Source organism: Podarcis cretensis (genome assembly GCF_951804945.1).
Source record: "Podarcis cretensis genome assembly, chromosome: 18".
Lineage (NCBI taxonomy): Eukaryota > Metazoa > Chordata > Lepidosauria > Squamata > Lacertidae > Podarcis > Podarcis cretensis.
In genome coordinates, this window is record NC_137188.1 from 9,325,626 (window position 1) to 9,349,683 (window position 24,058).

Here is a 24,058-nt window from a genome sequence, read left to right on the forward strand (position 1 = left end):
TGGGCTCAAGGGGCTGGGGGTTTTCCCTTCCGTAGGACATAGAGTTTCGCGACTGTGGGAAAAGAAGGGGGGCAGAAACCGACCCCACACATAGCCTTGCCAGGCGCACGCCCTGCCCATTTCCCCAAATGGCTAAAAGTTCTACCTGTGACTACCACTCTAAGCTACAGTGAGCAATTTTCCAGCTTGCGCCAAATTAAAAACGGCAGAATACCTGCAATTGATTGTGAATTTCCCTCCCCCCCCGCAAAAAAAAAAATCTGGCCTAAACTCTCCCTGCTTCTATCCTATTCACACAGCAAATTAAGAAAAGGCAGCGGCAGGTGGGTGTTTAAATTCCATCCTTGGCAAAGCTACTGCAGGCTGAAGTCCTTATTGCAATAATTTTGTCCTTTTTTTGAGAGGAAAAAAAGCACGCACCGGTCTCTTTCACATGTTGCAAAGGCGAGGCGAGGTCTCCTCGGCCTTCGTTTTCCCTGCCACTGAAAATTATAAAAAAATAAATAAAAAATCATGGATTTTCCAGAGCCATCCCTTCTTGCCCCCACCTACCCCCGATCTGCTTTTTTTACGAGCACCGTCAGGAAAAGCAAAAACAAAAAAAAAAATCCATCCCTTGTTTTCATTTTGTTTAGTGCAAGATATGTTGACCATGCATGGAGGTTGGTTCAAAACAGTGTCTCGTCTGCTCCCAAACGCTTCCTTGGTACTTCAAATTCCACCTCTGTTCTTCAAGCAGAAAAAGGGAAGGGGGCTTGTTCTGTTTTACTGGGCTGATTTTAATGGCGGGGAGAGGTGAGAGGCAAATAGGAGATTTAAAAAGGTAAAGGGACCCCTGATTATTAGGTCCAGTCGTGGCCGACTCTGGGGTTGCGGCGCTCATCTCTCTTTATTGGCCGAGGGAGCCAGCATAGACCTTCCGGGTCATGTGGCCAGCAGGACTAAGCCGCTTCTGGCGAACCAGAGCAGCGCACGGAAACGCCGTTTACCTTCCCGCCAGAGCGGTACCTATTTATCTACTTGCACTTTGACGTGCTTTCGAACTGCTAGGTGGGCAGGAGCAGGGACCGAGCAACGGGAGGTCACCCCGTCATTGTGGGGATTCGAACCGCCGACCTTCTGATCGGCAAGTCCTAGGCTCTGTGGTTTAACCCACAGCGCCACCCGCGTCCCTCAAATAGGAGATTATTCATCTCTAATTCAAGAGCCCGCAAGCATTTACGATGAGGACTAGCGACATGGCTGGTTTTGCAGACACCCTGTTCTGAAACCACTGGAATAAAATTTGGCTAATGCAACATGAGGCAAAGCTGAGGCTATGATTTCGCTGCGAAGGCTGCCTCTTTCCAGATTTTCACACGCAACCTTTGAGGGGAGGGACTTAGAGCAACCTCTCCATTTTAAGGCAGTGATTTACTTTGCCAAATACAATATACTTTTTGCTGTTAGAGCGAGCTGGGGGAAGGAAACACAGACCCGAAAGTTGGCATCACCCATCATTCCTCATGTTGAGCGGAGGGACTTGAGGAGCAAATCTGAGCTGAGGTTTTCCCTCCTGTCCAAATCTGCTTTGGGGCAAGTGTACAGTAGCTGCAAGACTAAGAAGCGGGGGCTCAACAGCCCCTCAAAACACAAAGGGGGGTGGGTTACCTGGAAGGAGGGGCACAATCCGACAGGACTCTTGAGAGTCAAGACTGACCTTTTTCTCCTCATAGAATTCCCCCCAAACTCACTGTTTGTAGGCCCTCCTCCCTAGCCTAAAATAGGGGGTTGGTTGAGACCCCACAGATTTTTGCCCACAGAGGAGGGGGGGTGGAAAGGTGTCCTCTCCTCCCTTCAGAGAGACTGCAGGAACAGCTCTGATAAGGGAACTGGTGGGGTTGGGGAGTAAGCCATGGGCTGCCAGTCAACGGCCGCACCCCAAAAACCTGTGGACATCGCACCCCCAAAATCTGCAGACACCCCCTCCATTTTGAGGTTCTTCTGCCTCTGGCGTTCCTGAGTTTGACGGTGCCTCAAACATGTCGGCCGCCAGCAGTAGCCCAAACCAGGTACCAAACTTGACCCATCCGGAACATCAGAGATATTTTGGGAAGGGGAAACCTTTCACCTCTCCTTTTCAGGCTGCGACCTCAGCAAGCTGCCAAATCGAATCTCCGCCTGACTCCCCCAGGTGCCACCACCATGGCCAAATGGTAGATCCGCTCAAAAACCTCGCCCGCCCCAAATCTGCTTGAAGAACCGACCGGCAACCCAATTCCTCCTTTCTCTCCCTCTCTCTCCCTCTCTCTCTCTCTCTCCCCAGCCCTCGCCCGGAGGTAGGGGGACGGTTAGAGTTTGTGCCCCGGACCCTCGTCCTCCGCCGCCGTTCGGATCTCCGGTTCCTCGTCAGCTTCATCGTCCACCAGCCCGTTGAGGTGCGATCTCTGAGCCGCGGGTTTCTCGTCCGCCGAGGTCCCGGGCCGCGACTGCTGCTGCTGCTGCGGAAGAGGGGCCGCGCCGTTCCCCCCTTCCGACTTGCTGAAGTTGAACAGTTTGCTTGGGTTGAAAGGCTTGGTGGGCGACTGGACCTTCTCGGTGGTGGCCTCCCGCTTGGTCTCCGGGGATTTGAGGAACTTGAAGCTGAGGAAGCCGGGCAGTTTGTTGTCGGTGCCGGTGGGGGATTGCGGGGAGCGTGCCCCCGACGTGCCGCCGCCGCCGCCCCCCGCGCCACCGGACAGGAACTTCCCCTGCAACGGGATGATTTGCTTCAGTTTCATGACGTTGTTAGTGGCCAGCAGGGAGCTGGGCCTTTTGGGCTTCTCCAAGCCGTGGCCCGAGCCCCCCGGCCCCTTCCCTTTGGGCTGGCTCTTCTCATGGCCGGTCTCGGGGCCCCCTCCGTCCGACTTGCCCTCCTCCCGGCCGCTCTCCCGCTCCTTGCGGGCGTGGTATTCGGCATGGCGCTGGCGTTCCTCCTCCTCTCGCTTGCGGCGCTGCTGTTGCTGAAAGTGATGCTGCGCTTGGCGCTCGTGTTTCTGCGGAAGGAACAACACAGGGTCATGTTTCGTGTTTTTAATTCACATAATGTACATTCAGGGACACGGGTGGTGCTGTGGGTTAAACCACAGAGCCTAGGATTTGCCGATCAGCAGGTCGGTGGTTCGAATCCCCGCGACGATGGGGTGAGCTCCCATTGCTCTGTCCCTGCTCCTGCCCACCTAGCAATTTGAAAGCACGTCAAACTGCAAGTAGATAAATAGGTACCGCTCCAGCGGGAAGGTGTGTGCAAAACCAGGCATGTCGCTAATTCTCATCATAAACTCTTGCGGGCTCTTGAATTAGAGATGAATGATCTCCTATTTGAGGGACGCGGGTGGCGCTGTGGGTTAAACCACAGAGCCTAGGACTTGCCGATCGGAAGGTCGGCGGTTTGAATCCCCGCAATGACGGGGTGAGCTCCCAATGCTCGGTCACTGCACGTGCCAACCTAGCAGTTCGAAACCACGTCAAAGTGCAAGCAGATAAATAGGTACTGCTCCGGCGGGAAGGTAAATGGCTTTTCCGTGCGCTGCTCTGGTTTGCCAGAAGCGGCTCAGTCCTGCTGGCCACATGACCCGGAAGCTGTACGCCGGCTCCCTTGGCCAATAAAGTGAGATGAGCGCCGCAACCCCAGAGTCGGCCACGACTGGACCTAATGGTCAGGTGTACCCTTACCTTTACTTAATATAGATTCTTTACAACAAACAACTACAAAATAAGCAGACAAGTCCATAATAAAATCATATGTAACAAAACCGTAAGTCTCATGTTTTCATTTACACTCGTCTCCCCTCTGATACCTTTACTTAATATTTCTTGCCACTTTCTGCTTTACTTATAGAATCTTTATAGAAATTTTAATCTCTTAAATACTAAACCGATCTTTAACAATTTCAATTAATCCCTTCCAATCCGTCCCCCGCAACCCAGCAGTTCCCTCTAACCGCGTGAGATACTAGAATGATTAGAATGCAGAACCAAATTTCTTGAATTCGTGGCGATGGCAAAATTAACAGCATCAATTAGAGGAACACCCTCCCATCAGATGTCAAGGGAATAAACAACTATCTGACTTTTAGAAGACATCTGAAGGCAGCCCTGTTTAGGGAAGTTTTTAGTGTTTGATGTTTTATTGTGTTTTTAATATTCTGTTGGGAGCCAGCAGAATGGCTGGGGAAACCCAGCCAGATGGGTGGGGTATAAATAGTAAAATATTATTATTGTTGTTGTTGTTGTTTCTCTTTTTCGGAGGGGAGGTGTTTAACCTAAATGCAAAGCATGCGCCACTCTGGCCAGACAGTCTGCGGGCAGGGAGGGTCTCATCCTGCGTACCAGATGGAGCTGGTAGACAGGCGCCCTGGACACAGAACTGACCTGCGCCTCCATGGACGGCGGTGAGTCCAAAATGAGCCCCAGGCTGCACACCTGGTCCTTTAGGGGCACAGTTGCCCCATTCAGGACCAGGGAGTCCTCCACACCCGCCCCCCCGCCCCCCCCAAAACAGTACTTCTGTTTGTCAGGATTCTGAGTTTACCCTTGCAGCACGTTCAAAGTCACCCCCGGGGTCAACAGAGCTTGTTCCTGAGTAACTGACTGGGCCAGACTCACCTTAAAAGCCTCTCGCCGCTGGTACTCCAGTTTTGCCATTTCCTCCGCCACCCAGCCAGGGATGTCCGGAATAGCCACTTGGATGATGTACTTGAGCAGGAGGGCAAAATGCTATGGGGAGAAAACAGTGGGGTGAGAAGGGCTGAGGTCTACAGCTCCCTGGGCATAAGACATTGCCATTGCTGCTATTGTCTTGCTTCCCAACACCTCCCCATGCGAAACCATGGTTTGCCGGAGTCTTGCGAACCATGGCTTTTTAGAACCATGGTTTGCTGCATAGCTGTCAACTTACAGATTTGAAAATAAGGGACCAGCAGCCTCGAAAATAAGGGATCAGCAGCCAAAATAAGGGATTTTCAGAACACAGGTGTGTTCAACTTCTGAGCCCCTCCGAGCCAAAGGCAGAAAGCCCAGCCAGCAGCCAAACGAAGCCTCAAGCGGTGGTTCCCACAGCGCAGCAACCCCGCAAAGGGGATGCAGCAAGGGAAACCACCGTCACCTCTCCGCTGGGAAGCGCTGAGCAAAGGCGAGTCCCCAGGCAAGGCGGCCGATTTGATCGGCACAAGGCATGCAAGCTCCACCCCCCAGTCGTTCTCAGACTCCTTATTGGGTGAGCAACACAGCCAAGCAACACAGTTGGAGCCTCCCTCCTCCCTGGCCGGCAGGGAGGGAGGGAGAGGAACTGCTTCCTTGGAAACCCGGGAAATTTAAGGGACATCATCAATAAGGGACAGCAGCGGGACACAGCGCTGGGATAAGGGACTTTCCCGCCAAATAAGGGACAATTGACAGCTATGGTTTGCTGCCATGTCAGAACCCGGTGGCCTTGCTGAATGGTCGTTTGTTCGACCTGAACAAACGACTGAATGGTCGTTGTGTGGCAAGAGCCACACAAGGAGCAAACCGTTGGTTTCTTTGCTCTACCTGTGGTTTGCTCAGCAAACCATGGTTAGCACCAAACCACGACTTTGGTGTTCTAGCTCAAATGGAGCCCAAACAGAAAGGCAGATCTTAGTGGGCGGACCTGGGACTTCCCAGTTACGGAACTGGGGTATTTCAGCTTGGGATCGCGGTCCGAAGGGGGAGAACCGAGTTGGGTATGTGTGTGTACGGCAGAAAAGGGTGTTACCTCCAGCACCACCACGGATATGATGGCCCCCTCTGGGCTGAGCCAGGGGAAAAGGCGTTGAAGTTGCCCACACTGACCGATCAAGTAGCAGTTCACCACGATGGCTAGGACACCCATGGCTTCCATCACCTTCTGCAGAAGGGAAAAGAAGGACATTTTTTTCTAAAACAGACTAGCAATTTTTGGCAGAACCCCTGCTGGTTACCAGAAAAGCTACGTAGCTAAGAACTTGATGCTAAGATTGCTTATTTCCTCCTCCCAACCAACCCGTTTTCCTTTTGTGTCGTGGCTTCGTAAGAGTTATAAACCTGAAGTCAGGGACTGTTTCGTTTGTGGGGATTTTTATTGTTATTATTTTAATTTATACCCTGCCCACCTGGCTGGGCCTCCCCAGCCACTCTGGGCGGCTCCCAACAGGATATTAAAAACACGATAAAACATATGACATTAAAAACTTCCCTAAACAGGGCTGCCTTCAGATGTCTTCTAAAAGTCAGGTAGCTGTTTATTTCCTTGGCATCTGGTGGGAGGGCGTTCCACAGGGCGGGCGCCACCACCGAGAAGGCCCTCTGACTGGTTCCTTGTAACCTCACTTCTCTCAGGGAGGGAACCGCCAGAAGGCACTCAGAGCTGGACCTCTGTGTCCGGGCTGGACGATGGGGGTGGAGACACTCCTTCAGGTCTACGGGGCCGAGGCCCGTGAACAGTATCGGAAGGAAGTTAAAGCATGAATTCTAAGCAATTCACCTTTTTTAGAAAATGGTTTTATAAAACATTGGCCGGTGTGGAAGAAGGGGACAGAGAGAGAGAGAGGGATGGAGAGAGAGAGAGATCACCAATAATACTGGAAGTCAGGATCATCTGTTGTAACGGACTTGCCTGGAGATTTGGGACAGACAGAACGAAAAACTTGCTTCATGGAAGAAGAATAAATTTACAGAAACTGCTGCCTCAGGACACAGCCTTGGGTTCGGCAGGTGAATGCAAAGTCACAGGGAGTGAGGTGAGGCCCTAATGGATGGCTATGACAGTTAAATGGAGCCTCCAGGTATACAGGCCATCTGGCGCTGTGGGTTAAACCACAGAGCCTAGGACGAGCCTTGCCGATCAGAAGGTCGGCGGTTCGAATCCCCGCGACGGGGTGAGCTCCCGTTGCTCAGTCCCTGATCCTGCCAACCTAGCAGTTCGAAAGCATGTCAAGTGCAAGTAGATAAATAGGTACCACTCCGGCGGGAAGGTAAATGGTGTTTCTGTGCGCTGCTCTGGTTCGCCAGAAGCGGCTTAGTCCTGCTGGCCACATGACCCGGAAGCTGTACGCCGGCTCCCTTGGCCAGTAAAGCGAGATGAGCGCCGCAACCCCAGAGTCGGCCACGACTAGACCTAACGGTCAGGAGTCCCTTTGCGTTTACCTTACCTGCCACTCCCCAATGCTTTCCACCCGCTGGCCAAAGGGACGTTGGAGGCCCGTGCAGAGCTTGAAGGCATCGCTCCGTATCTCAATGATGTTGTTGATCAGGGCGCATGTGGCGGCCAGAGGGAAGGCGGATGAGAAGAGGACCACGTAGCCAAACTGGATGAACATCTCCTGGTAGTCTTGGAAAGTGTCCTGGATCGGAGGGGAGGGGGGGGGTTTGAGAAAGAGAAATAGGGGGTGTGTGTATGAGAGAGAGAGAGAGAGAGAGAGAGAGAGAGAGAGAGAAAGGGAGGGGATTTGTTTGCAAGAGAGAATAACAATAATGTTATTACCGTATTTTTGCTCTATAGGCCACACCTCGTTTTAGAGGGAGAGAACAAGGGGAAAAAATTCTCCCCCTCTCTGCTCAGCGCCCCTTCAGCAAAGCGGCAGGATAAACGGAGCCCCTTCCATTTCTCCTCCCGCTTGGCTGAAGGGGCGCCGTGCAGCTCTCCCTCTCTGCTGAAGACAGGAGAGTCATGCTCTCCCAGCTTCATCAAAAGGAACCCGAAGCCTTTGGAGTGCAGCGCGAGTTCCCGCTGCGCTCTAAAGGCTCCTGGCGGCTATCCCTGAAGCCTGGAGGGTGAGAGGTGTCGGTGCGCACTGACCCCTCTCATTCTCCAGGCTTCAGCGAAAGCAACACAAAGTCTCCGGAGCACGGAGGGAGCGCTCCCTCTGCGCTTTGGAGGCTTCGTGTTTCTATCGCCTAAGCCAAGGAGCCTGCATTCGCTCCATAGGACGCACACACATTTCCCCTTAATTTTTGGAGGGGAAAAAGTGCGTCCTATAGAGCGAAAAATACGGTACATTGATGATGACTCCTTCGTTTCAACCGGCCTCGTCCAAGGAGGACGCAGCTAGATATATTATAATACAGTCATACCTCGGGTTACAGCCGCTTCAGGTTGAGTTTTTTCTGGTTACGGACTGCCGAAACCCAAAAGTACTGGAACGGGTTACTTCTGGGTTTTGGCGGTTGCGCATGCACAGAGGCGCTAAATCGCACTTTGAGCATAAGCGCCGAATCGTAACCCGTGCGTGCGCAGACGGCCCCCTGCTGAAAAAGTTTGCTGACCCCTGTTCTTGCCTCTGAGACTACTGGGTTATTATCTCTCGTTCATTCCTGAGGTCCCCAACCACTTTTCTGTCCCATAGCTGTCAACTTACAGATCTGAAAATAAGGGACCAGCAGCCTTGAAAATAAGGGACCAGCAGCCTTGAAAATAAGGGACCAGCAGCCAAAATAAGGGATTTTAGTCAACCAGCTGAAATACAAAGTTAAAAGGGACCAGATAATTTGGGAGAGCAGTTTTTAGCCCTTCGTTTCCAGAGGTTGCTGCTCCAGACACCAGGTGATGAAACACTGCAATTAAATAATTACAAGCAGCAACCACTTTTTGCGCAAAACTAAGTCCGAGCTATGAAGATGCTGCTGCAGTTCTGTATCTTTTCTCTCGTGCTCCATCTGCAGCTCTCAGTTCCATCAGGCGGGGCGGGAGTAAGGGGGGGGGGGAATAGCGCCCGAAGTAAACCCGCAGATCAGACCATCTATGCTAATTTACCACTACAAATCTATGGGAGAAGCGCTTTCCCCCTCTATGGTTAGCCCTTGGAACACCTGTCCGCGCCTCCGCCTCCTCCTCCTCCTCCTCCTCCTCCTCTCTCTGAACTGCTTTCTCTATGGTTGCCCTCGCTCTCCTCTCAAGGCTCCTCAGTCCCGGCGGGAAGGGGCTCCCAGGGGCCAAGACTGGTGAGAGGAGGCCGGAGGGGGGCGGGCCGGGCAGCCAAGCAACACAGTTGGAGCCTCCCTCCTCCCTGGCCGGGAGCGAGGGAGGGAGGGAGAGGAGCTGCTTCCTTTGAAACCCAAGAAATTTAAGGGACATCATCAATAAGGGACAGCAGCGGGACACAGCGCTGGGATAAGGGACTTTTGCTCAGCGGGACACAGCGCTGGGATAAGGGAAACCACCGTCACCTCTCCGCTGGGAAGCGCTGAGCAAAGGCGAGTCCCCAGGCAAGGCGGCAGATTTGATTGGCACAAGGAATGCAAGCTCCACCCCCCCCAGTCGTTGTCAGACTCCTTATTGGGTGAGCAACACAGCCAAGCAACACAGTTGGAGCCTCCCTCCTCCCTGGCCGGCAGGGAGGGAGGGAGAGGAGCTGCTTCCTTGGAAACCCGGGAAATTTAAGGGACATCATCAATAAGGGACAGCAGCGGGACACAGCGCTGGGATAAGGGACTTTCCCGCCAAATAAGGGACAGTTGACAGCTATGCCCTGTCCGTCCTCCCGTGCTTTACCCCGATGTGCCTTCCTTTCCTCTTCCTCCTCTGTGCTGCCCCGAATGCCAGCTTGCTCACCTCGTATTTCTTCATGCAGCTCTCCACCTCGGCCTGGGCCAGCTGGGCGGCGAAGACCTCCTCCGGCGGGTCGATCCAGGAGCTCCTGCTGGGCTTCCGCCCTTCCTCTCCCTCCTCGCCTTCCTCGCCCTCTTCCAGGGGGTTCCTGGTGCCCCGTGGCCTCCGCGCCCTCATGGTCACTGCCGGCTCCTTGGCTTCCGGCGCTCCCCGCAAGGGGCTCCCGGAGGCCCCGTCGCTCTCGTCGTCGTCCTCGCACAGCTCAAAGACGGAGGCCGGGTCCATTCCTTTCTCCACCATGGTGGGGCTCCCTTCCTCCAGGAAACTAGCCCCTTCCTCCAGACCCAGGTCGCCGGCCTTGCGGTCAGCCTTCTCGATGAAGCTCACTTTCTTCAGCTTCAGCCCGCAGTCGATGATGCTCTCGTCCTCAGAGTCGGAGTCTTTCCTCTCCTCGTCCTCTTCCTCGGGGACGCCGCACCCGCCGTTGAGGCATTTCTTCTCCCCGCGGGGAACCCCCTCCAGACCCTCGGCCACCTCCGGGCCATGGCCGGCCGGGGGGTCCCCGCCGGGCCTGGGTCCCCGGTGGTGGGCTCTGCGGGGCCTGGCCGGGGCACACTTCTGGGCCAGCAGGCGAAGAATAGTCTGGGCCGCCTCTCGGAGGTTCTGCGCACTCAGATCCCCGCGCTTGAATTTGCTGTAGAGGTGCGGCTGGGAGACCTCCTTCACGTTCTGCAGGAACTGGCGGGTGATGAGGAGGGTGGCCAGCATCTGGTGGGAGGGTGGGAGAAGAAAGAGGATGGTCAAGGAAAGGACAACCTCGAGAACGTCCTTCTTTGGGTGGCCACCTGACCCATATGCTTGAGCTGAGATTCCTGCAGGGGTGTGTGGATTCGACGACCCCCAGGGGGTCCTTTCCAATGCTATAATTCTAACTTAAGAGGAGCCCTGTAGCAGGAGCTAGGCCAGGCCCAAGGAGGCCCACCGAGCCCAGACTCCTGTCCTCATAAGTGGCCAAGCAGATCCCCCCCCCAAGGGAAGTCCCTAGAAAGCTACAGCCTTCTCACACTTGTTCTAAGGTAGACTGACCATGTCCGTGGAGGCTCTATTTAGGAATCATGAGAAGAACCCCTAGGCAGCTGAGTCGGGCCAGAGGGGGCCCAATAAGTCCAGCCTCCTGGTGAACCCGGATATGAGAGCTACACCCTTCTCCCACTCTTGTTCTAAGGTAGACTGGCTATGTCCATGGGGGCTCTATTTAGGAACCGTAAGAAGAGCCCCGAGGCAGCCGAGTCATAGCTGTCAACTTTCAGATTTGAAAGTAAGGGATCAGCAGCCTCAAAAATATGGGATCAGCAGCCTCACCTGTCCCGGGGACAGTCTACGGGATATTTAACAATCTGGGATAGCAGCGGGAAACGGCGCTGGAATAGGGCAATTTCCCGCAAAAAAAGGGAAGGTTGACAGCTATGAGGCTGAGTCGGGCCCACCTAAGTCCAACCAGATGAACCAACCCTACCCTCCCAATGGGAACCCTAAAAGCAAGAAGGGAACGCAACAACGTCCTCCCTCTCCTCACTTGTGATGCCTTGCGACTATGTGGAGGGCGCTGTGGGTTAAACCACAGTGCCTATAGGGCTTGCCGATCAGAAGGTCGGCGGTTCGAATCCCCGCAACAGGGTGAGCTCCCATTATTCAGTCCCTGCTCCTGCCAACCTAGCAGTTCAAAAGCACCTCAAAGTGCAAGTAGATAAATAGGTACTGCTCCGGCGGGAAGGTAAACGGCGTTTCCGTGCGCTGCTCTGGTTCGCCAGAAGCGGCTTTGTCATGCTGGCCACATGACCCGGAAGCTGTACGCCGGCTCCCTCGGCCTGTAAAGCGAGATGAGCGCCGCAACCCCAGAGTCGGCCATGACTGAACCTAATGGTCAGCGGTCCCTTTACCTTTACTCCCTCCAAACCGTCCAGGTTTGGGAGCATTGCTGCCTTCTGTGGGAGCGAGCTATAAGCTGCTTCCTAGATAGGGGAATGGGTGGCCATGTCTCCCCCGTGCGAGACGTTGTCGGGGTCTCGAATGGCACGACCCTTGACCCTTGGGCCCTAGGCACGTTCCCATAACAGCACAGGCCAACCAATATGAGATGAAAATCAGGTCTTTCTCCCAGGCTCCCCACTCCATCCCTCTGCCTTTTCCGCACCCCCCCCCCCAAGACCCCAGCCCAGCGCTCCTACTTTGGAGACAGCCAGCTGCCAACAGAAGCTCAACAGGCCCTTAAAGGAGATGAGGCAGAGGTGGAATTGGAGAATGACGGTGGGAAGGAGGGCGTCTCTGAGCTGACGCACGAGGCTTTGGAAGAGGGAAAAGATGAGCAGGAGCTGAGGAAGGCGGAGGGCCGACAGACGGACAGAGGGAGAGAGACACACACACAGAGAGAGAAAATGCAAAATCAAAACCGAACCAAAAAACGATGCAACGGAACGGGAAGACGAAGGGTTCGAAGTGGCTGGCGACCCATGTTGGATGTGTCAGCTGGGTTCTTTAAAATGCTGATGGACGCCTGTCGGGTTCACGTTCGGGGGGGGGGGGTTTCCACCAAGCAAAGGTAGGCTCCATTTAGGAACCGAAAATGAAGGAATGGGTTTCTGTGCAGTCAGTTTGAAACTGACCCCAAATCCCCATTTTCTTCCTCCAAGTGAGCACTTCTAAAATGCATTAACTTGAGCTCTTGAGTCAATGTATAAACAGAAAGCCAGCTGTATAAACAAGTGCTCAAAGCCCTCTCCCTTATCACTCCATGACGGCAATGAGTGGCCTTGGCTGTTCCAGTGGAGCAGGGATGGCACGTCTGGGTCTTATCTTACATCCGACCACACTCTGACGCACAGGCCTAGTCCGGGAACAGCGCCAGGAGATTTGGTGACCTTCTTACCCCAAGATAAGAGTGCCGGAACAGGAATACCCTTATATGGTCGAGAGTACAGGAAGAGGAACACCCTTTTATGGTTAAGAGTACCGAAGCAGGAACATATGTGATGTCAACCTGCGTGTATAGGCTGACGTGGTTGGATTCCTGGGGAAGCGGGGAGAGGGTGCCTGGAGGATATATATACTGCATGAAATTTATCATTTCTTTGGACTTGCTGTGGACTGACCACGCAAGTGACGTCTACTATCTGGATAGCAGAAGAAATGAGAAACCCATTCCTTCAAAAGAAACCAAGGTATGTTCTGAAGCCAGATTGGGCCAAAGGGGAGCCATCTAAGGCCAGACTCTTATCCTCAAAGTCACCTAGATGCTTCCCCCCAAAGGGAAGCCCCACGAGCAGGTCCTGAGAACAACCGCAGCAATTTCCTCCTCTTGTGGTTCCTCAAGCAACTGATGTCGGGGAAACGGAGGCATTTACTGTCTCCAACATTGGTTGGAGGACATCTCTACGGTGTTGAGTAGCCCTTCGATAGCGTTCCCCTCTATGCATTTTCTTGGACCCCCCCCCCCAAGCTGGTTTCTGGTGTTATCGTTGGCTCTGCGAAGCTGGCATCCGTTGGGGAGCGAGCAGAAAGCTGGAACGCTCTTAATACAGCTCGTGGCGGAGGAACAGCGATAAAAGCAGGAATTGGCGGGTGCTAAGGGGATGGGAAGGGACGCGGGTGGCGCTGTGGGTTAAACCACAGAGCCTAGGGCTTGCCGATCAGAAGATCGGTGGTTAGAATCCCCGCGACGGGGTGAGCTCCCGTTGCTCGGTCCCTGCTCCTGCCAACCTAGCAGTTCGAAAGCACGTCAAAGTGCAAGTAGATAAATAGGTACCACTCAGGCGGGAAGGTAAACAGCATATCCGTGCGCTGCTCTGGTTCGCCAGAAGCGGCTTAGCCCTGCTGGCCACATGACCCAGAAGCTGTACGCCGGCTCCCTCGGCCAATAAAGCGAGATGAGCACTGCAGTCCCAGAGTCGGCCACGACTGGACCTAATGGTCAGGGGTCCCTTTACCTTTACCTTAAAGGGATGGGAAGAAATTTGGTCCTGTTTGCACAACCCTTTGGGTTCCCTCTTCTCGAAACCAGGCGGGGACCGAAATGCCGCGATTGTTCGAAATTGGCACTTTTCTTAATTTTGCAATTTGGTTTTCCAAGGGGGGGGGTGGAGTCAAGGCGGAGTGTTCATTAAAAATGCATATATCAGTGCAATTCACACACAGAAATCTGCTCTGTCAGGCAAACGGGCTTGCGAGCGCTTGGGCCAAATCGCAGAATACAGGAATGTGAGTATTAGGGTTAGCTTTCATGATGACTTTTTAAAATACCGTATTTTTTGCTGTATAAGACTCACTTTTTCCCTCCTAAAAAGTAAGGGGGAATGTGTGTGTGTCTTATGGAACGAATGCAGGCTGCGCAGCTATCCCAGAAGCCAGAACAGCAAGAGGGATTGCTGCTTTCACTGTGCAGCGATCCCTCTTGCTGTTCTGGCTTCTGAGATTCAGAATATTTTTTTTCTTGTTTTTCTCCTCCAAAAACTAGGTGCGTCATGTGGTCTGGTGCGTCTTATAGAGCGAAAAATGCGGTACTTGATTCACAGACTGAAATGGGAAGGTGGAAGATGGAATCCAGGAGGAGCGAAGTGAGGGAAGCCAGAGAAACTGAAATGGAGGGTTCCCACCCTCTTCCCCGGTCCTCACAGCTTCGAGCACTGTGACCTAGGAATAATAATAATAATAATAATAATAATAATAATAATAATAATAATAATTTTATTATTTATACCCCACGAATCCCGTATCTCCTTCGGGCACTGTGACCTAGTAATAATAATAATAATAATAATAATAATAATAATAATAATAATAATAATTTTATTTATACCCCGTGAATCCCATACCTCCTTGAGGCGGTCCATGTCTTTGAGGTAGAATCCGATGTAGAAAAGACTTAGGTATGAATTTACAAACTGAAACTAGAGAAAAAGAGAGACGGGAGATGTTTTATATATATATATTTACCGCGCTGCACTCCCCAACTCCTGGGGCCTGTCCCCGGTTAACCTAACTTAGGAAGGCTACGTTAAGTGTGGGATGTTTAAAAGGCAGCCGAAAACAACCGTTCGTGTTTTTCCTAGATAGACACATTTCCTGTAAACTTGCTAGAGAGGGGTCTCTGAAAGACACTCCTGTTATGCCCTGACAGGCGTAACTACAGATTCTACAAACTTCCCTAAACAGGGCTGCCTTCAGATGTCTTCTAAAAGTTTGGTAGTTATTTTTCTCTTTGACGTCTGGTGGGAGGGCGTTCCACAGGGTGGGCGCCACCACCGAGAAGGCCCTCTGACTGGTTCCCTGTAACCTCACTTCTCACGGTGAGGGAACCGCCAGAAGGCCCTCGGAGATGGACCCCGGCATCCGGGCTGGACGATGGAGGTGGAGATGCTCCTTCAGGGATACAGGGCTGAGGCTGTTTAAGGCTTTCAAGGTCAGCACCAACACTTTGAATTGTGCTCAGAAATCTACTGCTGCCTCCTCCTTTCTCCCTTGCTCTCTCTCTCCCCCAGCCTGCTGTCCAACAGGTGAAGTAGGACAACGCAGCCCACTTCTAGCTGCCGCCCCCCCACCCGCAAGGAAGCCAGCCGGGTTCAAGCAATTTAGCAAAGGCTCCTGTTACTGTCTCGACAAACTGTTAAGCCCACTAGGTTGGGGCTCCCCAGGCTGCTGTCCAACAGGTGAAGTAGGACGACGCAGCCCACTTGTAGCTGCACACACCCACACCCGTGGGGAAGCCAGCCGGTTTCAAGCAGGTTATCAAAGGCTCCTGTTCCTGTCAAACCCACTAGTTTGACGCATCGGACTTGCACCATTGGGTCCACCGAGGCCAGAACTGTCATCACTGGCTGGCAGCAGCAGCCCCAGGGGGTCTCCGGGGACTGAACCTGTACGTTCTGCATGCAAATCAGTGGCTCCCTCCACTGTTCCCACAAACCTGTGGCAGCCCAACCGTTGCACCCGGGGAACCCAAACTCACCAAGACCATTTTAATGATGAGGTGTTTTTCATAGGCACTCTGCAAGCGGTAATTTTCTGCAAGGAGAGGGAAATTTCATGTTTAGGATGTCTATCTCAAAGAAGGAAGGAAGGAAGGAAGGAAGGAAGGAAGGAAGGAAGGGGTGGAAAGAGAGGGAGGGAGGGAGGGAAGAAGGAAAAAAGGAAGGAAATAAGGAAGGAAGGAAGGAAGGAAGGAAGGAAGGAAGGAAGGAAGGAAGGAGAAAAGAAAAAAGGAAGGAAGGAATAATGGAGGGAGGGAGGGAGGGAAGGAAGGGGAAAGAAAAAGGAAGGAAGGAAGGAAGGAAGGAAGGAAGGAAGGGGGAGGGAGGGAGGGAGGGAGGGAGGGAGGGAGGGAAGGAGGGAAGACAGACAGACAGAGAGAAAGAGAGAAAGAGAGAAAGAGAGAAAGAGAGAAAGAGAGAGAGAAAGAAAGAAAGAAAGAAAGAAAGAAAGAAAGAAAGAGAAAAAAGGAAGGAAAAGGAAAGAAGGAAGGAAAAGAAAAAAGGAAGGAAGGAAGGAAGGAAGGAAGGAAGGAAGGACAGAAGAAAGAGGAAAGAAAAAAAGAAGGAAGGAAGGAAGGAAGGAAGGAAGGAAGGAAGGAAGGAAGGGGGAGGGAGGGAGGGAGGGAGGGAGGGAAGGAAGGAAGGAAGAAAGAAAGAAAAGAGAAAAGAAAAAGGAAGGAAGGAAGAATGGAGGGAGGGAGGGAGGGAGGGAAGGAAGGAAGGGGAAAGAAAAAAGGAAGGAAGGAAGGAAGGAAGGAAGGAAGGAAAGAAAGCAGATTCCGCAAAGAATTCACCCATGTCGTTCAGCCAGTAGGCGATCTTCTTGTAGACTTCGTCGCAGGCGGTGACGATGACGGCCAGCACAATTTTTGGCAGGAAATGCACGATGCGCGGCAGCTCCTTAATGCTCAGCACAAATTCCTGGCGAGCGAAGAGAGAAAGCAGGGGTTCGCGCAGGGAGGGCAACGAGGAGGGTCCCCCCCCCCGAAAAAACTCGCTGCTCAGAAATGCCAATCAAAACCAATACCATGCGCAGAAGCGGTGCCTCTAGATACAAACTTCTTGGGGTACTTACAAACCCCCGGAACAAGTTAAGTTTGTACCCGGAGTGTTCGCTGTGTACGGCGAATAAATAAGCTGAGAGATTTGTCCAGAGAAACCAAAATGGATTCAGTTAAGGTAAAGGGACCCCTGATGATTAGGTCCAGTCGTGGCCGACTCTGGGGCTGCGGCGCTCATCTCGCTTTACTGGCCAAGGAAGCTGGCGTCCAGCTTCCGGGTCATGTGGCCAGCAGGACTAAGCCGTTTCTGGCAAACCAGAGCAGTGCACGGAAACGCCGTCTACCTTCCCGCCAGAGCAGTACCTATTTATCTACTTGCACTTTGACGTGCTTTCGAACTGCTAGGTTGGCAGGAGCAGGGACCGAGCAACGGGAGCTCACTCCGTCATCGCGGGGATTCGAACCGCCGACCTTCTGATCGGCAAGTCCTAGGCTCTGTGGTTTAACCCACAGCGCCACACGCGTCCCTTCAAACGGATTCAGTTACTTCTTGTAAAAATAAGAAGAAAGCAACAGAATTAATAAGGATGATGATGACAATGACAACCCCATAACCTGTCTCTCCCTCCTGTGAAAACTTCCTCCCTTCCGAAAACGCCCGGCCTTCCCCGCTCACCTGTAGCTCGAAGCAGCCCAGCATGGCGAGGAAGACGAAGGAGAGGCAGAAGAGGCAGACCGGGAGGCTGACCAGGCACTGGAAGAGCAGCCGCTTCCAGGGCGGGTAGTAGAACTCCTCCGAGTTGGTGACGGGGCTCACACGCTTCACCCCCTGCAGGCAGGGAGAGGGGTCAGCAAGGTGGCGGCCACAGAGAGCCGCCTGCCCGGAGGAGCTAGGGAAGATTGTGGGCCCGCTTGCAGCAGGGAGAGCTCAGGCCCCGGGGGGTGGATGCGGCCCCTGGAGCCTTTCTGTCTGGCCCTTGAGGGCCTCTTTAGGAACCTCAAGAGCAGAGGGGTGAATGTGGCCCCCAAAGCCTTTCTATCTGGCCCTGCAGGGTCTCTTTAGGAACCTCAAGAGCATATGGGTGAATGTGGCCCCCGAAACCTTTCTATCTGGCCCTGGAGGGCCCCCTTAGCAGACTCAGGAGCAGAGGGGAGATTGCGGCTCCTGGAGCCTTTCTATCTGGCCCTTGAGGGTCTCCTTAGGAAGCTCAGGAGAAGAGGGGTGAATGTGGCCCCCGAAACCTTTCTATCTGGCCCTGGAGGGCCCCCTTAGCAGACTCAGGAGCAGAGGGGAGATTGCGGCTCCTGGAGCCTTTCTATCTGGCCCTTGAGGGTCTCCTTAGGAAGCTCAGGAGCAGAGGTGTGATTGCGGCCCCTGGAACCTTTCTATCTGGCCCCTGAGAGTCTCCTTAGGAACCTCAGCAGCAGAGGGTTGCTTGCGGCCCCCAGAGCCTTTCCACCTGGCCCTCAGCGGACTCCTTAGGCCACACCCTCTCTCTTAAGGGAGGGAGGGGATGGTCTGTGCTCCCCTACAACGTTCTCTCCCCTGCCCCAGTTCCCAGGGCTGGATCCGGCGCCGCCACTGACCCGGAACTGTGGCCGCGGCTCCTCAATGGACTCCGCTGGTGTGTCCAGGGTGCCCCACTTGTAGGCAAACTCGGCCCCCCGCCGCTTCCACTCCTCCAGGAACAGGGTGGCCCAGATGACGTTGAAGATGGCGAAGATCACACAGCAGACGTCCCGGCTGGTCTGGTGGGGGGAATAAAGGTAAAGGTAAAGGGACCCCTGACCATTAGGTCCAGTTGTGGCCGACTCTGGGGTTGCGGCGCTCATCTCGCTTTATTGGCTGAGGGAGCCAGCGTCCAGCTTCCGGGTCATGTGGCCAGCAGGACTAAGCCGCTTCTGGCGAACCAGAGCAGCGCACGGAAACGCCGTTTATCTTCCCGCCGGAGTGGTACCTATTGATCTACTTGCACTTTGACGTGCTTTCGAACTGCTAGGTAGGCAGGAGCAGGGACCGAGCAACGGGAGCTCACCCCATTGCGGGGATTCGAACCGCCAACCTTCTGATCGGCAAACCCTAGGCTCTGCGGTTTAGACCACAGTGCCACCCGCGTCCCTAATGATTAGTAGTTTGCATCACATATTTACACCTATTATTATTTCTTGTTATAACAAGATTCTAGAGACTCGACTGTGAGTCTTTGTAAACCGTGTTTCTAAAGGAACTTTTGTTATTGCCAAACGCCAATATCATTAAATTTGCTATGAATACAAAAATCATTTTAAGTTAGAGCTTAATAATTATTCCACTATTCATATACTTCTTCATTGTATTCCATTATTCATATATACTTTTTCTTCATTGTATTTCAGTCCAACAATTACTTTGATAAAATACATATTTTGCTATGTGCAAATGGCTTTAGATACCTATTAGGTCCATAAATTACCATATAGCAGGCACAGGCAAACTTGGCCCTCCAGATGTTTTGGGACTACAACTCCCATCATCCCTAGCTAACAGGACCAGTGGTCAGGGATGATGGGAACTGTAGTCTCAAAACATCTGGAGGGCCGAGTTTGCCTGCCATATAGCATATATTCAACACAAAAACACAGCGGCAATTTGTTGTTGACAAAGGACAGCTGGACATATAAAGGGCCCCATTACCTTCAGTAGCTGAGGGCCGCATCAAACCGAAATCCGGCCCTGCCTCCCTTGTTATTTTACTCTCTCTTCCCCTCCCCTGTTCTATAGGTAAGCCGTCCTCACCTGATCGTTCTCCGTGAAGGTGTAGAGAAGGGAGCCGAATACGGCCGGGTAGACCATGGCCGACGTATAGAAGCCAAGCCAGGCGAAATACATGGCGATTTTCACACCAAAGTAGTCACAGATATCATCTGGGGGTGGCAAGGGGCAAGGAAATCAGAACATAGCTGGAGCAAAGTTAATTCAGCATCCTGTTCTTTTATTTAGAAGATGAATGAATTTTATTATTTCGGTCACAGACCAATTCCAGCCCACATACAATATCAAGGAAGTCATAAAACACAATAGGGATACATTTGAATTTGCAATTAGGAATAGCAGGGACAATACAGATATAGCAACAGTTAAAAATATATATAAATTAAAACTTAGATTTAGAAGATGCAATCCTGCATGAGGAATGGGAAAGCCTGCACCCTCCAGATATTATTATTTCTATTATTATTATTATTATTATTATTATTATTATTATTATTATATTGCCCATCCTATTCTTTTATTTTGAAGATGGCTTCTTGCATGAGGAAATGTAGCACCTCTCTTTTTGCTCAGGAATGGGGAAGGCTGTACTCTCCAGACATCAACAACAGCAACGTAATATCAATAATTTATTATTTATACTCCGCCCATCTGGCTGGGTCCCCCCAGCCACTCTGGGCGACTTCCAACAGAATATTAAAATACAATAGTCTATTGAATATTAAAAGCTTCCCTAAACAGGGCTGCCTTCAGATGTCTTCTAAAAGTCTGGTAGTTGTTTATCTCTTTGACATCTGGTGGGAGGGCGTTCCACAGGGCGGGCGCCACCACCGAGAAGGCCCTCTGCCTGGTTCCCGGTAACCTCACTTCTCACGGTGAGGGAACCGCCAGAAGGCCCTCGGAGCTGGACCTCAGTGTCCAGGTAGAACAATGGAGGTGGAGATGCTCAATCAGGTATAACAATTGTTGTTGTTAATTTGCTGCCCATCCTGTTCTCTTATTTCAAAGATGCATTCCTGCATGAAGAACGGTACACGCCTCTCTTTTTGCTCAGGAAGGGAGAAGACTGGACCCTCAAGATATTATCCTTATTCTTATCATCAGTGCTTTTTTTCTTTAAAAAACGTTTAGGGGCACTCTCATTTTGACTCAAGAAAATAACCATTTTCTAGTTCAAATGGGGGGGGGGGGAATAAATACAGCAAATGGACAAAAGTACAAAGATTCACAAAATGTTTAGGGGTATGCGTACCCCTGCATTCCCCTCCCGAAAAAAGCACTGGGTATTATTACCATTATTATTATTATTATTATTATTATTATTATTATTATTACACAGCCCTTCATCAAAAGATCTCTGGGTGGTTCACAGGATAAAAGCACAAGATAAAAACACAAATAAGTAGTTAAAAACAACAAAACAATCCCCCCCCCTAAAAACAAAACTACATTTGGAAGGCCAAAGCCCTGGTTAAAGAAGAACATATTTGCCTGGCACCTAAAGGTGTAAAAGGTAAAAGGTAAAGGACCCCTGGACAGTTAAGTCCAGTCAAAGGCGACTGTGGGGTTGCGGCGCTCATCACGCTTTATTGGCCAAGGGAGCCGACGTACAGCTTCCGGGTCATGTGGCCAGCATGACAAAGCCGCTTCTGGCGAACCAGAGCAGCGCACGGAAACGCCGTTTACCTTCCCGCCAGAGTGGTACCTATTTATCTACTTGCACTTTGACGTGCTTTCGAACTGCTAGGTTGGCAGGAGCAGGGACCAAGCAACGGGAGCTCACTCTGTCACGGGGATTCGAACCGCCGACAGCTTTCCGGGACATGTGGCCAGCAGGACTAAACCGCTTTTGGCACAACAGGACACCGTGACGGAAACCAGAGCACACGGAAATGCTGTTTACTTTCCCGCCGGAGCGGTACCTATTTATCTACTTGCGCTGGTGTGCTTTCGAAAAGCTAGGTTGGCAGGAGCAGGGACAGAGCAACGGGAGCTCACCCCGTCACGGGGATTCGAACCGCCGACCTTCTGATCGGCAAGCCCAAGAGGCTCAGTGGTTTAGACCACAGCGCCACCCGCATCCTGAGAGAAGGGGGAGAACGTCTCTCCTTAGATCAGGGGCAGGAAGGGGAACCTGTGGCCCCCCCAAGTGATCTCGGAACAGGAGGGAGACAGGGAAGGATGGAATTGCATACCCAAAGGTTGCGGTTCGCAAATGGCTTGTACCCACGATTTCATCAGCCGGTTGAGGATCCGTTGCTCATGGATGGGGAAGACTTGCTGGAGAATGCCGCGGGCAGCCAATTCGGGAACTGCGGAGAAAAGAAAGGGGAGGTGCAGGAGTTGAGCGGAACAGGGGTGCCACACAAGCCCCCTTCGACCGTGGATGTGCCAACAGCAGCTACCAAAGCTCTAGGTAAATTGACCGCTGACCATTAGGTCCAGTCGTGGCCGACTCTGGGGTTGTGGCGCTCATCTTACTTTATTGGCCGAGGGAGCCGGCGTGCAGCTTCCGGGTCATGTGGCCAGCAGGACTAAGCCGCTTCTGGCAAACCAGAGCAGCGCACGGAAACGCCGTTTACCTTCCCGCCGGAGCGGTACCTATTTATCTACTTGCACTTTGACGTGCAGGGACCGAGCAACGGGAGCTCACCCCGTCACGGGGATTCGAACTGCCAACCTTCTGATCGGCAAGTCCTAGGCTCTGTGGTTTAACCCACAGTGCCACCCGCGTCCCTTTTATGTAATGTAGAGACGGATAGATATATAACTCTCCTCACTGTGGTGCCCAGAGTAACGTAAAGCAAAATCTGAGAGCTAAAGTTAGACGAAACACATGGTGCCAATATCACAATATATGTTTCATTTGGAAATTTACATGCAATTGAAACTTTTTTTGATACAGTGGAACATTGCTTCTCAAACTTAATCAGTTCTGAAAGCCTGTTTGACTCCCAAAACTGTTCGGAAACCAAGGCATGGCTTTTGATTGTCTGCAGGAGCATCGGATGTTCGGCTTCCGAAAAATGTTTGCAAACCGGAACACTTACTTCTGGGTTTGAGGCATTTGGGAGCCGATTTGTTTGACAACTAAGCTGTTCCAGAACCAAAGTACCACTGTATTCCCTGTTATGAACATGGGCAGGATTTGGAGGGGGGCGGCAAAGGAAAGGATAAAAGCATCTAAATTTGGGGATATCAAACCTGTCCCCCGCCCGCTGGAGTTAACAAATTTGTAATGGCTCCCGTTTCAGAAAAGGGGGATGGATTTGGCCCAAGAATTCTACTTCTGCTGAATCCTACTCAATTCCTCCCTTACTTTTTTAAAAGGTGCACACATGACGGAATATTCCGGAGTTTTGTGGCTCTTTGAAACGCTGCTGAATTTCAAAAGCAAAATGGGAAACTCTCCAAAATTCAGAAGACCCAGGAAAGGTTTCTGATTGGTTATTCAGGCAGCGCACAAATCTCAGTTCACTTCTTCAGGCAGACAGACAGACAGACACCAATCTATTTCAAATTTCAAAAGCAAAATTGGAAACGATCCAAAATTCAGAAGAGTCAGCAAAGGATTCTCTTTGGTTGTTCTGACAGTACACAAATCTCAGTCCAGCTCTTCAGGCAGGCAGACAGATGTCGCTCCACATGCCCCGCCTTCTGGCCCCAATCCCCACTCACCGATTGGCTGGCCTTCCAGGAAGTGGATGTTGTGCAGAGCCTCGCCCTGTTTGGCCCGCAGGTTCTCCAGCCAATACCTGATGATGCTCTGACGTTCCTGAAAGAGGAGAGAGGGGAAAGCAGTGAATGGAGCACCCGGGGGTCACCAGCCCATAGCTGTCACCTAATAGATTTGAAAATAAGGGACCAGCAGCCTTGAAAATAAGGGATCAGCAGCCAAAATAAGGGATTTTCCAAGCACAGGTATGTTCAGCTTATGAGCCCCTCTGAGCCAAAGGCAGAAAGCCCAGCCAGCAGCCAAGCGAAGCCTCAAGCAGTGGTTCCCACAGCGCAGCAACCCGGCAAAGGGGATGCAGCAAGGAAAACCACCGTCACCTCTCCGCTGGGAAGCGCTGAGCAAAAGCGAGTCCCCAGGCAAGGCGGCCGATTTGATTGGCACAAGGCATGCAAGCTCCACCCCCCAGTCGTTCTTAGACTCCTTATTGGGTAAGCAACGCAGCCAAGCAACACAGTTGGAGCCTCCCTCCTCCCTGGCCGGCAGGGAGGGAGGGAGAGGAGCTGCTTCCTTTGAAACCCAGGAAAATTAAGGGACATCATCAATCCGGGACAGCAGCGGGACACGGCACTGGGATAAGGGACTTTCCCGCCAAATAAGGGACGCTTGACAGCTATGCACCAGCCCCACAGCCTTCGAGCCACAACTGGGTCTTGGCACCTACGGCTCTTTTAAGAAACATTACGAAGCAGGCGGCGGCTGTTCCATCGGGTTGCAGAGCAGAGAAGGGAAGCAGGGCTGCTCCATTGCCTCTGCTTTTTTCTCAGACCCTCTAAGGCAGGCATCCCCAAACTCAGCCCTCCAGCTGTTTTGGGACTACAACTCCCATCATCCCTGGCTAACAGGACCAGTGGTCAGGGATAAGGTATACAAAAGAAGTTTACTCACACATTCAGTTCACAGATGGATCCCTGAAGGCAGACTTAGTTACAGAGATACCGTATTTTTCCGTCTATAAGAAGCCCCAATGGATAAGACACCCCC

The 24,058-nt window shown here is 52.1% G+C and overlaps 1 protein-coding gene across 2 annotated transcripts in view; it reads right to left on the reverse strand.

The window, feature by feature from the left end:
- Nucleotides 1-616: 616 nt before the first annotated feature.
- Nucleotides 617-24,058, reverse strand: part of ANO8 (anoctamin 8) — a 44,435-nt gene continuing 20,993 nt past the window's right edge. Inside the window, exons 5-18 of one of the 2 annotated variants that reach the window (XM_079960464.1) lie at nucleotides 23,020-23,116; nucleotides 21,537-21,653; nucleotides 19,366-19,493; nucleotides 18,177-18,338; nucleotides 17,266-17,418; nucleotides 16,383-16,509; nucleotides 15,567-15,622; nucleotides 14,434-14,508; nucleotides 11,794-11,937; nucleotides 9,569-10,333; nucleotides 7,170-7,361; nucleotides 5,756-5,887; nucleotides 4,627-4,737; nucleotides 617-3,014 (exon numbers count right to left, since the gene is read on the reverse strand). In XM_079960464.1, coding sequence (XP_079816590.1) covers nucleotides 2,331-3,014; nucleotides 4,627-4,737; nucleotides 5,756-5,887; nucleotides 7,170-7,361; nucleotides 9,569-10,333; nucleotides 11,794-11,937; nucleotides 14,434-14,508; nucleotides 15,567-15,622; nucleotides 16,383-16,509; nucleotides 17,266-17,418; nucleotides 18,177-18,338; nucleotides 19,366-19,493; nucleotides 21,537-21,653; nucleotides 23,020-23,116 — 2,943 coding nt within the window. In that variant the 3' untranslated portion in view covers nucleotides 617-2,330. The remainder of the gene's footprint in view (nucleotides 3,015-4,626; nucleotides 4,738-5,755; nucleotides 5,888-7,169; nucleotides 7,362-9,568; nucleotides 10,334-11,793; nucleotides 11,938-14,433; nucleotides 14,509-15,566; nucleotides 15,623-16,382; nucleotides 16,510-17,265; nucleotides 17,419-18,176; nucleotides 18,339-19,365; nucleotides 19,494-21,536; nucleotides 21,654-23,019; nucleotides 23,117-24,058) is intronic. The other variant, XM_079960465.1, reaches the window with a different exon arrangement.